Here is a 14,768-nt window from a genome sequence, read left to right on the forward strand (position 1 = left end):
AACGCCTGTTCTGCAGGCTAACCCAGTCGCTGTATGTTTCCGTTTGACATGAGAACGGATTGAGGCGCGTGGGGTGTCATGAGAACTTATTTAATCTTCTCTCGCCCAATAAGCAAATAAATAACTTCCGAATCCTCCTTCAAAAAAAGACAAACAAAACGAAACAAAACCAAAAAAAGTCAGTCAACGTAAATTGCAATTCAATCGTTTATTCCTATCATTTTCAACACTAATGTACGAGGCAAGTCAATTATTTCCTTATAAAATTTTAAATTTATTTAAACTGGTTAGTACATCCAGTTTTGCGTCTCGTACTTCGCCAAAAGTTAAGGCTTCGACGGATTTTTGTTTAAAACGATTGATTGCATAATACCATTCGAAAGTCGAAAGACGGTTAAGAAGAAAGTTCCCCCCCCCCCCCCCACCTCGCTCCCCTACCTTATCGCAAGGTCTACCGTCATTATTAAATGAAAGGCAGTGGGGATGAGGCCAGCAAACTTGTCAAACTTGTCATATCCTTGATCGTGCACAAACCACTATACAGATTGAAATGCGTTGGGGCAACTGAGCAATAAAAACATTTTTGTTGTAAGATATTCAGCTGTCGCGTGGATGTTAAAACAAAGGATTGTGCATGGAGGCGGCCCTTCCAACATCAATTGCGGCACCGTTGTTAACCCCCTCCCCCCGGGCGTTACTATTTACTTTGAAGATGGCGAGGTTTCATAACCAGTCCCTAAATAAACTATGATTAAAAATAACTCTGGTAACAATAAAAATCAAATTGTCTTATTCTCATTGGTAAAGGTTGAGACTTATAACTATATTGAGGTCGAATTAACAAAGTGTCGACCTCAAGAATTCTGGATGTATTTGTAGGGAAAAATAAATTCAATTCCGTCTCGCATTCTTATTTCATTGGCGTAGGAAGCTTGCGCTTTTTACAGTTCAGTTTTGCATAATTTTACAGAACCGTTATCTTCTCTACCACGAGGAGTTCGGTTAAAGAAGATGAGCTTTCCTCCTTTTCGACCTGTTGCCGTGATGAATACCCTCTCCTCAAGCATAAACACACTGTAAAAAGGAACAGTCCGAGAAACTCAAATGCTCCAGCACAAAAGAAGGCAACGTGATATGAACTGGTCTTATCAGACACCAAACCTGAAAGTAATAACAAGAAAGTCATGGTTTAAAGCGGCTTTGAGATGGCAGCGAGTTTCTAATAAGGGAGGAGGATTCCAGCGCAGTTCTCCCCAAAAGCATCGCGTCTTACTATCGGTCTCCTCCACCTCCCACTCTCTACGGCCACTATCGGTTAAGACAAGCATCTTATTTACTGAAAAGAGCGCCTTCTCAAATAAGTGCCCCTCAACGACAGCAGCGCTTTCATTCCAAGGACGGAGCTCCTCTAAGAGCACAATCTCATACCAAGGTTCCTCAGGCTCTCGGGTAAGCGGTTGCACGTGAGCAGCGACTCGCAGAAATTGACTTCCTCGTAACGGCTTGTATTGTTTTTTGTTTTCTCTTTTTTTTTTTTTTTCTAACGAAAAATTCCTGCGGCAAAATCTAATTACGTGCAATATTAATATATTGCAAGCAAGGAAGAACACACTGTACAAGTAAAAATATTGCACAGTACCCCCTGCTTTTTTAGCCGTCAATGAGCAGTAGGGCAGGGGGTGGGGGAGGGTCAGTCGACTGCTTGGGCAGTGTTGTGTCGAGCGAAAAGGGGGAATTTTATCGAATTATCATCTTACCGTTTGATTTATTGTCCTGGGTCTTTGATTTCACTTCTTACCTTTCGTATATAATCCCTATTTCCCACTCTTTCCTCCGATTGCTCTCCCCCCTTGGCCCTCCTCCCCCCCCCCCCCCCCCCTCCCAGAAATGCTGAGTAGGTGACTGGTTTTCAGCGCTGGAAATACAATCGAAATTATATTCTGTTTTTGCTATGACCTTATAAGGTCAAAAAGCACGATCCAGGCCAGGGATGGTCGAACAAAATGGATAAAATTTCCCTTGCGCGGCTAACTTCCAAATAAGGAAGTCAGCCTTGTACTCTGATTTTACGAGCCTGTTATGATTAACTTCAAACAATCGCGTAATCTCCAACGTTTCTTAGAGGTTTTCAGAGTTCAGCATTGAACTGGAACTAAGAAAGAATTTCAAAATTGTGATGGATCGTCCGTGAAGTTTTAAACAGTCATAAAGGACAAAAACAAACGATAAAATGGGAACAAAAACGTCGCTTTAAATAATACGTTCCCGTTACTTGAACTACTTCGCGATTATTCCAATTCGTTCGACTTGTACAATGTGGCCGAACTATTCAGTAACAGAACAGGAGGGTACGACATTCAAGATAGAGAATGAAAATTTGCTGTCATGTACTCACGTTCTCCACGAAACCTTGAATTTGGTTATTTCACGTTGTTGTTTGTCCGAGCACGGCAAAGACATGTACCAAAATTTAAAACGCACGTACAGGGTCTTTGTTTTTCTTGTTAAATCCTAAATTATTTTGTGATGTTCTCCTTGCCGTTTCCGTAGTAGCCTCTTAAACTTCCCAATAATTAAAGGGAAATGGGTATATATGCGAAAGAAAAGTTGGAAACCAAACAGATAGGGGAAAGCTTAGACGGTTAGATGATAATGATTTATTGAAGTGTCCACAAAAATCGGTTTCCATTCAGTTGTTCAAGGCAATACTGCTTCAGAAGCTGATTCCTACCGTTCATGAGTAAACTTACCTCCAATTGGTGGGCCACACAATAGTGCAGTGCAAATGCAAAGTTGAAAAAACCCGTAGCCTTGAGCCTTTTGCTTCGGTGTGAGGCTTTGTATGCATGATAGAATTACCCCAATTGCTATCATGCCATCAGCCAGACCGTAACATATTGCGAAACAAAGAACTCCAATCCAGTTGGTTGCCAAGGGTAACAAAACAGACGATACTGCACTGACTGTTACAAATATGAGGTAAACTCTTTTGGAGCTAATGACGTCACAGAGTTTAGCACCAGGTACCCTGGCCAAAAGAGATGACAGCCCAATGCAAGAATAAAGCCAAACTGCCAAATCCTCGGCGATACCAATTTCCTCGCAGTACCGAGCCTAGAAAACGACAGACAACATCATTAACATCTACATCTAGATCTAATCTTCACTAACTTTTTTTTAAAATGCCAAATGGCAGATAATGTCATATCTCTGTCAATATTTGACGGATTTCTATGAATTTTTGACACCAAGATGGTCTGGTGAAGATATGGTTATTAAAAAGGATGAAAACTTAAGACTGGTTCACACGAGCAACGCAAACGCAAACGCAAATGCAAGCGCAAGCGCAAGCAAACATACGTGTGAACTACCACAACGCAAACGCAAGAAATGAAAAATTTTCATTTCCTTGCGCTTGCATTTTCGCTTGCGTTTGCATTTCACACGTGTGAACTGGGGCAACGCAAACGCAAACGCAAGCGCAAGATGAACAATACTCGTTCCATGTCTCTGCAGTTTAAGTTCAAACCAAGATGGCGTCCTCATGCGAAAAAAACTACCAGAGAGTGTCAGAAAATATCCTGTGCTTTAAGAAAAAAGTTTTTTGTTTCAGCGGATTCAAAGAAAAAAACAAGAAGCAACTTGCATGGAGTGATGCAGCAAGAGAATTGGGCTAGAAAACGGTATGCATTTGCATTTGGCGCCTTCGCCTTTACAGAAGACGGCCGAGAACGAGAAAGAAAAACAATCCTAAAACATCGTCTTCGTCCGCCATCTTTTATCTCGTTCCCAGAGTCCTCGCTTCCCGACTGCTGTTCTAGGGTAACACGGACTCTGGGAACAAGATTGCCGCCATCTTAAGGTACTGAAATGCGCGTGCGTATCTCATTCTGCTTGCGCTTGCGTTCGACGTGTGAACGTCTCTTGCGCTTGCGCTTGCGTTGCTCGTGACCCCACAAGCTCTGAGCTTTAAACCCCATCGTGTTTAAATAAAGGATATATATGTATGTATGTATGTATGTATGTATGTATGTATGTATGTATGTATGTATGTATGTATGTATGTATGTATGTATGTATGTATGTATGTATGTATGTATGTATGTATGTATGTATGTATGTATGTATGTATGTATGTATGTATGTGTGTGTGTGTGTGTGTGTGTGTGTATGTATTGTATGTATGTGTGAACCAGCCTTTAACCCCATCCAATAAGTGATATGGTTGACTACCCCCATAATTTTTCAACTTTTTTCCCCTAGCTAGCAGTTGTGGGGCTTTTTAGCGACATCACTCAGATAAAAAAAAAAACATGTTGAGAACCGCAAAATAAGCTATAGTTTAGGGGTATACCTAATATACACAAGGATTGGGACATTTTTGAACTTTGAAATTTTTACGTTTTAAACCCACTTATATCAAAGCCATAACTTTTCTCATTTATAATTATATCAATTATGAAATACACCCATCATTACATGTAGCTTTAAAATGGTATATCACACATGGACATGTATTGAGTTTGTAGTCGTAGATCTAGACAAAAATGTCGTTTCATGATTTTTGGGGGAACCATATACTTAAGAAGATGGCTGCCACGGGTTCTTCTTGGGTTTCAAGTAATTTTCTGCCGGGATGTCGGTAAGTTCATGGAAGAGTTTTTACAAAAAGAAGAGTAAAGCTGTTTCCCTTCGTGTTCTATTTATACCACCCTTACCATAAACAATCATTCCACGAAATCAGCAATAACCAACGAGGCGTGCAGTGCCAAGTTTTTGTGTTTAGTTCATACTCGATTGAACGGAGTTATTGTTTTATGATGTACTCGAGAACTGGATAAATCCGGCCGAATACGGGTAAGCAGATGAAGGAACACAAGGGAAGAACACTAAAATTTTCCCCTTCCATTTGAAAATGTAGGCCTCTCAGCTACGGTGGCGTCATCTTGAATGAGTGGAAAACTAATTAGATTGCTGAAAACTACAACAAGCGCAAGGATTGACGTGTTAGTGAAATACTTACTAAGTGAAGTGGTGGTATGCTGTGGCCAAGATAAATAAAAAAGCTTAAGATAGTTAGGATAACAAAGGTGCTATTTTTCCACATGGAGAAATCAAGTATCCCGGCTCTCTCCTGCCGTATCTGGACCTTTTCACCCTCTTCAAATGCTGTACCAGTGTTCTCACTCGCCACGTTAGGATCCAGGGCCCAACCGAGGACGAAAACGATCAAAACGATACATCCCAGTCCTCTAAAAGCTCCCCTCCAACCAAATGCCGTCAGAAGAGCTTGGCATACAGGGCTTATCAACACTATAGAAGCTCCCGTACTCATTGATATCAGACCAGTCGCCAAGGAGCGATGTTTTACGAAATGCCGCGGTACGATCTCGAAAAGGGCAATGTAAACGAAGCTTGAACCACACCCATAAATTCCTCCGTACGTCACAAACATGAGATAAAGACTGGGAACTATAGAAGTGAGGAGAAGACCAGCGCTGCACAACAGAGAACCGCAGATCACCAAAACGCGGGCACCAAAGTAGTCGGTCAGTCTTCCAGATAGAGGGCCAAAGATACCAGAGGCTGCCATTGCCATTGAGCCAACCCAAGCTGCAAGAAAAAAATGGTTAGAGATTGTGAACCTTGGGGTGACGGATGGCTAGGCCAACAGTTTAACGTCACTGCCTAATGACAGCGATCAACTGAACTGAGTCAAAGCGTCGAGCACATTCACCATGATCTCACCACAGACAACAATATGAGCCCGCGACCTTCATGTTGCAGTTCGGAAGCATCGCAGCTTTTACCAACTTCTAATTTAGCTCTTTGTGTGTCGCAGCTCCATTGTTTTCAGAGGTAAGCGCTGTGACGGTAATTGTCCATAGCCTGATAATCGGTTTGGTGATAATAGCTTTTCCATTATTGGTCCTACATTTCAGGGACCATTTCAGGCACTCTGAGACATGGTATTAGTATGTGAGTGGTATTGGGATAATGATGTTGCACAAACCTCGAATAAGTTAGTATTGACGAGGGTTGCGTTGTCTGAGGAGTGTTTGTTTAAATTTAGCTGATGAGGCAATAACGTTATATAGTTAGCTATTTCGTTCAGTTTTTTGAGCTTATTTTTGTTGATTTTCCCGACCACTTTTTCGAGCGCCAAGAGTGGCCGCTTACGAGAGAGTTGACTGTAGTAAAACCAGCTCCATTCAAGGATTACAGTATTTTAACTGCTCACTACAAGGGTTAAAACAGCCCACACAAACATATTAATTTTGACTTAAAATTTTAATTTCAATTTTGAAATTAAAATATCTCTTTTAGTTATTGTACATCTCTCATTACGTTAAATTCAGGGTGCAAACGGTTCCGGGCGTTCAGACTTTAAACTGGGCTCGCGTGGAAAGAAATATCGTCATCTTTTCCTCTTTTCGTCTGCTATATGCAATACTTTTTTGTGCGCCACTTTTCACTATCTTAATGTCTGGAACAGGCCAATGTTGGTCAAGAAGTGAAACGTGATCGACACAGAAAATATCACGGTTGGAGCTGAAGATACGCTAGTTTTTATAAACAGAACAGTGATGATGATGATGATGATGATGATGATGATGATGATGATGACGATGATGATGAAAGTCCTTGCAGTAGTCCTTTTGACTTTCATTTCACATTCTATTTTTATCGATTTTGACTGATCACGATGCTATTTGATCCAACGTTGAACAAAACTGATCGTCCACGGCTTTGCAGTGGTATTTAAATCTTAATTTACAGTAATAATAATGATGATGATGATGTCCGTTTAATCAAAAGATAAATGGCATATCTTCTAAAGTTACATCAACTGAGTAACACTCGCGACCTACAGGCATTTCAAACTCGTGAATGAAACTCTTTAGGCAACAGTTCTTATCGGTACTCACCAGTTCTGGACTTGCCTTTCTTAAACTCGTCAAGAAGTGAGGGAAATATAATTCCAAAACAGTATCCACATCCCAACACGATGCTCATACAAATGGATCCAGATATGCACACCACCCAAGACCACAAAGTGTCAGGTTGCCTCAATTTCCTTTCGTCTAACGTTGCGTTCTCTATTTCATCTGCGCTCTCCTCTTGAAGGATTCTTCCCGGCTTCTCAGGTGTTGGCTCTTTCGTCATTCTTTGCGCTGTCGAGGACAGGTAAGAAATGGACAAAATAAGAAAACACCCCGTTGACAATCTCCCTAACGTTTTGCTTAATATGCACTAAAAATATTTATAACTCTAGAAAGGATGAGGAATTTGTAAGGTTGTTACGTTCATACAATAACCAGACTTGCATGTATGTAAATGCTATAAAAAAGGAATTGTAGAGCTCCGCTTTTATGCTTATGCTAAATATATATACAGTATATTACCCTTCTCAGACCTGGGCCCGGTTGTTCGAAAGCCAATTAACGCTAATCCCCCGATTAAAAGTTCTCATTTCGCTCCTTAAAAATTTCTTAGAAAGTTTATTTTAAGCTAATGGCAAAGAAAATGCCAAGTCAAAAACTGAAGGACAGAAACCTTTTCGAAAAATCTTTAATGACTAGTCATTAAAATCGAATCAAAGTTCACGTTAACCCAGGATTAGCTTAATCGAGCTTCGAACAACTGGGTCTCTAGAATCCATACTTTTTTATGTAAATCCATACCCTTGTTCAGGCTTTCAGACCAAAATAGTTAATAATCTATATCTATTTTGAGACCAAAACGGCTGAAAATCCATGCTTCTTTGGAGCCACGTATACCTAAAAACAGTCGACACCCGGTAACTCGAACCCCGCCAACTCGAACCGAAGTTGGTTTCCCCCTGGATTTATGTCATACATTTACTATAATTTTACCCTCGATTACTCGACCCATATTTATCACTGAGAGGTGACAGGTCAAAACAAAGAGTACTGTAGTCTAAAACATTCAATTTATTTTGAAGTGGCCGTGTATTCTTTGTCTTTCTGGTGCTTTACACAAAACGTCTCAGTCCAGTTTTAGGTTTCGCTGGTTTAGGGTACATTTAACTACAGTGTATTGTATCTTCGTCAAGCTTTGCTGCTTACTCGTTCTTCAGAATGTTTGTTTGAGAAGGTTGATATCGATTCTTTGAAATCAAACTCTCTTGTTGAAATCCAACGTTAGAAAACTTTCAAGGATAATCGATATAATAGATTAGTTGAGACTGAAGCGTTAGGGCGTATTAACTGACTATTTCTCGAAAAAGTAAATCGCTTGAACTCTGTAGCAGTAGCACGCAATGTTGTTCTCTTTGAAACCTGCAAAGTACGTTACGTAACGTTCTGATCTACCTGAATTTAGAACCATTGTTCCATTTTTCACTCGACTTCTCTATAACTAAATTTGATTAAGTTAAATAAGCACTGTATGAATATAAATATACATTATACACCGTTTTGTTTTCTTATTTTCCGGTCATTTTTTCTCAACTCTCGATAACTCGAACCTTTTTCAATTTCCTTTGAAGGTTCGAGTTATCGGTAGTCGAGTATAGGTTACCCCTTAGCCTCTCTTCCCCTCACCCGGAGGTTTAAGCTTACCCGTTTTCTTCCTTGGTATGTGGTTAGACCATGTGGCAAATTGTTGTCTTCACTGCGCCCTAAAATTTACAGCAAAATAGAATTTGAATTTTCAAACTGGTTGAAACGTTCAGCAACGCTAAAGGAGGTCGACACAAAGCGGCATTCGGCCAAGCCAGTTTCGTGACTCTGGTTATTTGGGGCCAAAAGGTCTTGGAGATCTCTCGTCAATGTGAATAAAAAGCGTTGTCAGAAATGTCTAGACCACAATAGCGATGCTAAACAGACCCCGTGAGATTAGGGAATGAAGGATGGCGTAGAGCAGTAACAGGTGGTTTCATACTAGCGGAGTAAGTAGACCTTGAGCACAAGTACACTTGAGATCATGCATGTTTACTTACTGTGATCGTTCACATTAGAATTCAAAGCATGCTTTCATAGTAAACGGGTCAGTCAAGTTACGCGGCGAATCCTCGACAATTATTTGTTGCTGTTCGTCGAACTGTTCCCTTCTTAGTTCGAACAGCCGATAAAAGGAGGTGCTGCTCGAAGGAAATGGCCAGGATTGTCTATTAAACGTCGGTTGCGCTTGCTCGGGAGAAGGTACTCTTGCAAAGCGTTGGTTTAAAGGTATTGCTGTCAAACAAGACACGTGTATGTTAATTGTGTCTGTGGGCCTGAAGAACATTTAAAACAAAAACACAGCATGAAGACTAACATAAGGTCTTTGTCTAAAAGGCTATCGTCATCCATCCCTCAGCAAGAAGATCTACACGGATTCATTCTCAGTCGTTGTCCGTCGAAGTAGAGGTAAATTTGCGAGTTCGCGTGTTAGTGTGCTCTGAATTTCTCGCCGTACAGCGTGTTTGATTGACGTCCGTTTCCGGAATGTGTTTTGATAGTGCATAAGTAAGCTCGTATTAAAGGATGGATGGACTAGACTTGAGAGTGTACTTCGGCTCCTTTGAAGGAAATGCGTTACCACGGCCACAAAGTAGGCTACTTGAGCTGAAATTAAACCCGTTCACATCTGAAGTAGGGTTCAAGTTTTCTAAGGTCTACTTACTACGCTATTATGAATGGCAGCTAAACTGTATTTAATACTGGCATGACGGTAGACTGCAAAACAATCGTCTTTCTGCGATATTCATCTCCCTCCATAAATTTCAAGAGAAAATATGTTCGGCTGTCTAGGGCGACAGGCAGGGCAATGGGCTCCCGATAGCCTGCATAACAGGTGTACATTTAGCCAAGCGTGGAGCGTGCGAAATCCAGCGAGACATGAACGCGGAGCGCGAGGCAAGAGGGAAAGAAAGATATTCTTTCCTTCTCCCGCTCTTGTGTACAACACTCTTTTTATATAAGAACGTTGAAGCTGATATTCACCGCAGGCTGAGAGTCAGGTAAGAAACATTTTTATTTTGACCATTCAAATGTTGTAAACGAGCCAAGTAGTCTTTTTAGTATTTTCCAACTAAACCAACTTTATTCCTTTTTCCACAGATCTTGGCTTTCCACATGTAGTCAAGCCTGAGTCAAGCTCAAAACACAGCCTGAAATGAATCAGCTTTTCGCAAAACCCAAACTATATTATCATGGGATGATTGACGCTGGGTACAATTACTCCAACAGAAAAAAAATCAAAAGACTTCGATCACTGATCACTTTCGCTTAGAAAAAACAAGTAAATTACTGTACTTGTCATTCACATTGTTGTCAACTTAAACCTACTGAAAACGGCTACAAAAGACTTGACTAAACACTGAACCAAAATGTTAACACTCAATTTCAACACATATTTTAAACCGAGCAATATGGATACAGGTAACATAATATTATAAACTTTAGGATATACAGTCCAATTAACTCAAATGCCGAGAATAGTCACTCAGCACGAGAGTAGTAAGGTGCGCACACGTCACAGGTAACTAGAGACCACACCACAGTAAATAATGCTTTTTGATAGGACCTGGTCTCAGGTGCGCAATGATTTATGGAAATACTCAGACTCAACTTGCCGAAAAATAAGAACGTTCAGCCTCAACATTGGACGTTCTTACAAAACAAAGAGTGTAGCCCTCATCAGGTTTATTTTAAGGATTCACGAATTCACATGGTATACGGTTATACTTGAAATAATATACTGGGGAAACTAACCGCTACATCAAAGACCGTTTTAATGAACACGAATGGCCGTACTCCAGTTTTCTACCACAAACGTGAGGGGGGCACGTGAGGCACACGTGATCCACAAAGCCAAGACACGTGAGCTTTCCGGTTTTACAAGCGAGAAGAGTAGTATTTATAAACTGGTCATACCTGCTATACCCGAATTGGCAAGCTTCTTAAGTCGCACGAAAAGTAATTTGTAGAAACGCCTTTGGCGTTTCTGCAAAATTCGTCTGCGCGACGTTCTTGTGTTTTCAGGAATTTTTTAATGGCAATGTTGCAGTACGGGCCCGGCGTTCGACAGGTACGGCGTATGAAAAAAAAAAAAAAAAAAAGGCAAAAGAAATTTCAAACTCGATACTACGTTATTTTTAATGTGCTGTCTGATTTACCCCGACGGCTGCTTTCGCGAACATTATCAAGAGAAAGCCCGCATTTGCAAATAATATAAAAGTGTTATATTTCGAAAATTTTCTGTTGTGCCCCATTTATGTTAAATAGAGAACATACTGTAAACTCAGTAGATGCTGCACAAAGAACGTACCGCCATTGTAACCCTCATCGAATCACCTTTAGAAAGAAGTCCATTTCGATTTAACAAAACGATAAAAGGCAAAAAGAGCCCAAAAAAACGGTGTTTCATTCCTACCTTATTGGCTTGAAACTCTCAGTTTTTGTTGTTGTTATTAAAATTTAGTACAATGTATTCATAGGCAAATGTCGCGCTGGATAACAACGGCCAAACACCTGCCACAAGCAAGCAAGCCAGACTGACAGAACTGAAAAACATTAATAATTCATGATTACAATTTCAAAAGAACTCGATGTCATCTGTTAACAGGATATAGATTTCGTCCTGATTTACAAACTCTGGGCTTTGGCTCCGCTTTGTTAACGCAGAAACTAGATATATCGTAGTCATTCTTCTTGGTCTCATTCAGCTTCAATCGGCTGAGCCCTCTGTTTTTATCAACAAATCCAAAACCGATTTTCAAAACAAGGGGATCTGGGGATAATCAGAAGGGTTCGAATCTCGTAAAATATTTCCATCCTTTTTTGCATGAAAAAGAAATAATTAATTCCAGTGTACATCCCAGAATCTATTTAGCAGAAAGTTTCGATCGCAGCTCTAGTTCATACGGTGCAAGCAGCACGAAGTATCGATTGCGATGCGTGTGAATAATAAAAGTCAAGCAAGGGAAAGGAGAGAGCGAAAACAAAAAAACGAGAAGAGACTGGGAAGAGGAGGCCTTTTCTCTCTCCAGTCTTCTCGCTTTTATTATTTTCTTTGCGTCATTCCCCACTTTCCGAACGCCTGAAACATGTTATACAGTGCCACCACAACCAAGAAAACAAACAGACAAGTAGCATTTAAGTGTGACAAAAGTATCAAGCTCACAGCCAACGGTTACACTTTTCACTGCCGTTAATCACCGCAGCGGACCTTTTAGAAAACAAAAACGTCTGGCTCAACGGGGTCAAAAGGTCAAGTTTGTGCGCTGTGATTGGCGGATTTCGATCCACTTTGTCGGTTTCTGTATTTTTCTGGTCAGTTGCTTGTCGTCGTAATTATGACTGATGGCAGTAAAAACATGGAAATCGTTAGCTGGGGTTGAAGTTCAGAGTCCGTATGAACATATTATTGAAAGTCGCAGTAAATAGAGCTATCTCGTGCTTAGAGCTCCCATGATCCCAGAATCGACCTTTGTACCACAGCTTTGAAATCAGAGACATGCTTTGCTAGCTCGCCGTGTAAGCTGTAGCCTCCGTCTCAGATGCTCTTTTGGTTCGTCACGCAATCTTCCCTCCTCATCTCGTTGCGGAAGAAAGATTGTGTGACGAGGCAAAAGAGCGTATGCGAGAGAGAAGCAACGATGATGTTATCACTAAGTCCAATCGTTGTCTCCTATTGAGTCAGAATCCCTGAGTCTACCACCCTGCTACCGGGGGGGGGGGGGGGGGTACTTCATATGGTGGACTACTGCCGGGGAGGCACCTGAAATGGGTGCTCTGTTGACCCTCGTTGCCATCTTTAAAATTTTAGTACTGTTTGTTAAGGTTTGCAAAAGTAGACTTTGAACCCAAAGAGTACCAATTTGATCCACTTAAAGGGAGGTATTAGGAAAGGTAGCAAAAACTGATCTAAGCAGAAGCTACAACGCAAGATTACGCCCAGTTGTCGTTAATAACGTAGGGATTTTCTTGTTTGGTTTAAAGATAACCCAAACAAGAAAAACATTAAAGAAAGGGCGGGTACAATGGTTTTGGCTTAATTATGTGAAAGGTTTACTCTTTCGGACACATTTTGTATGTGACAGGATAAGAGACTGAAGCTTCCACATTTGAAATTTATCGAGTACCCTCCACTGTAAGACATAACGTCTTCAGTAGCTTTACAAAACCCCAAAATAAAGAAAAAAATGTAGTCAAAACTAGACAGGGTACCTCACCCAACGAGAACGTTTAGGCGAAAGCGAAGTACTTTAAACGTAGTTTCCTGTGTTCGCAGGTCATTTTATAGCCTGAAAACAAAAGGAATTTCTTTTCATTGTTTGCGAAATGTCGACGGGATTTTGTTTAGCGAAAAGTTTCTCCTCTTTACACGCAGTTGCATCGAAGGAGTTCCTTAGCTTAGAATTTGATTGAAAAATAGTTAAGCAGCCCGCTTTCTTCCCAACCGCATAGACGCATCGGTTTGCTGTTCTACTTTAGTTTTAATTTGTATTTCATTTAGTATGAAATTAATTCGGCGTAAAATGCACTGGAGCAGACTGCAAGATACAAAAATTGATTTACGGCTGCAGGTGGTAACTCTTAGGAAGGGTTGAACATTTCACCTTACCTTTTCTTGCGTACCTCCCCTCCCCACTTTCTAATGTTGATTTGCAAAGAAGAATTTTGGTACATTTTGGTTCGTGGAACATCCAATATTGGAGTAGATGGTGGGGAAATCCTCGAAGAGAGGCAGGAAATAAATTTATGTAGACTAATACGACGTCTACGACTAAAATCGTCCTTAAATTCAGTTCATGGTGAAGGCTTTCCAAGAGAAATTGACGACGACTGTAGTCCTAACTGTTGAATAGGAAAAGGCTGAAAGCATAGAAACAGAAAATTTACGTCAAGTGAAAAGGAGCAACCGAAAAGAAAAAGGAACATTTTTGTCTCTTATGTTTAAACTTGTGCTTATGCCCGTTTCGAGCCCGTTTTTCACGTGGACATAAGCGCTGTTATGCTTCCACCTATGCTTAACTATTACGCCAATGAGAGCTACTTCTTAATCCTTACCTGTTATCTTTTGCTGCTCTATCTCTAGCTCTTTGAAAAACTGGTATCAGGAGTCTCAAGTGTACAATTCGTCATTGCCACAGTGCAGTCTGTTTATAATGGACTTTACTACAGAGGCATTTAGAGAATTTACAGAATAAGTAAATAACCCAAACAAATAGTCTGCAGTGATGGTGAAGGCCGCCTGCCGACGACAAATTGATACTGATCTCACGCCCGCCCAGACCACCATGTGTAAAAAAGTCAGGTCAGAACAAGGAAGCAAATTCAAGATGGTTTAATCGTAAAAGAGCCTGTAGAGAATTTTTTTGAAATTTTGCACAGTCGCTCGTTACATCTAAAACATTAAAAGATCAATAAAGTGGAAAAAAGACTAAAAATAAATAAACTAAACCAGTTCCAGAAGTATGACAAGCTACCAAGAAGGACTGGCACTCTCAAACTAGAACCTTTGCCTCGTTTTATCAACACAGTTGAAAAGGTAATTTGGCCACTGACCGTAAAGAGATTTACTCGAATCTCGTTAAGGTGTCGAAACATTCGTTTCTACTCTTCTGCGGACGCAGCACCCCAGTTACTCTCTTGCTGGAACATTGCAGTGCGCACGCAAATGTTCCGCAGTTTACCGCACAAGACACATTTTGCACTTCGGAAGCAAAATCAAATTTAACTGAAATCAGTTTTAACTGTACGGGATCGAATTTGCAATGCCTCCGTGGGTAATCTTCTAAGATATATGTTTTGCGG

The 14,768-nt window shown here is 40.7% G+C and overlaps 1 protein-coding gene across 2 annotated transcripts; it reads right to left on the reverse strand.

The window, feature by feature from the left end:
• Nucleotides 1–281: 281 nt before the first annotated feature.
• LOC146488041 (monocarboxylate transporter 13-like) lies at nucleotides 282–9,816 on the reverse strand. Of its 2 annotated transcripts, XM_085120902.1 has the most exons (7): nucleotides 9,283–9,816; nucleotides 8,966–9,200; nucleotides 8,586–8,644; nucleotides 6,930–7,175; nucleotides 5,024–5,613; nucleotides 2,751–3,114; nucleotides 282–1,161 (listed from the first exon to the last, which is right to left on the reverse strand). In XM_085120902.1, the coding sequence occupies exons 4-7, from the start codon at nucleotides 7,165–7,167 to the stop codon at nucleotides 965–967; spliced, it is 1,389 nt and encodes a 462-aa protein (XP_084977028.1). In that variant the 5' UTR covers nucleotides 7,168–7,175; nucleotides 8,586–8,644; nucleotides 8,966–9,200; nucleotides 9,283–9,816; the 3' UTR covers nucleotides 282–964. The 2 variants fall into 2 exon arrangements, with proteins under 2 accessions (XP_084977028.1, XP_084977027.1); XM_085120901.1 differs by lacking the exons at nucleotides 8,966–9,200; nucleotides 9,283–9,816 and having other exon boundaries at nucleotides 8,586–8,748.
• Between the last annotated feature and the right edge of the window lie 4,952 nt (nucleotides 9,817–14,768).

This window comes from Pavona decussata, unplaced genomic scaffold (assembly GCF_977016875.1).
Source record: "Pavona decussata unplaced genomic scaffold, jaPavDecu1.1 SCAFFOLD_11, whole genome shotgun sequence".
NCBI lineage: Eukaryota > Metazoa > Cnidaria > Anthozoa > Scleractinia > Agariciidae > Pavona > Pavona decussata.

What these genes read in the sequence shown, in the direction of transcription:
- LOC146488041 (XM_085120902.1), bottom strand. Translation starts at nt 7,167, where the DNA reads ATGACGAAAGAGCCAACACCTGAGAAGCCGGGAAGAATCCTTCAAGAG. An exon ending in GAAAGGCAAGTCCAGAACTG is followed by an intron (nt 5,614 to 6,929) that starts GTGAGTACCGAT and finishes TTTTTCTTGCAG; the next exon opens with CTTGGGTTGGCTCAATGGCA. An exon ending in GCATACCACCACTTCACTTA is followed by an intron (nt 3,115 to 5,023) that starts GTAAGTATTTCA and finishes GTCGTTTTCTAG; the next exon opens with GCTCGGTACTGCGAGGAAAT.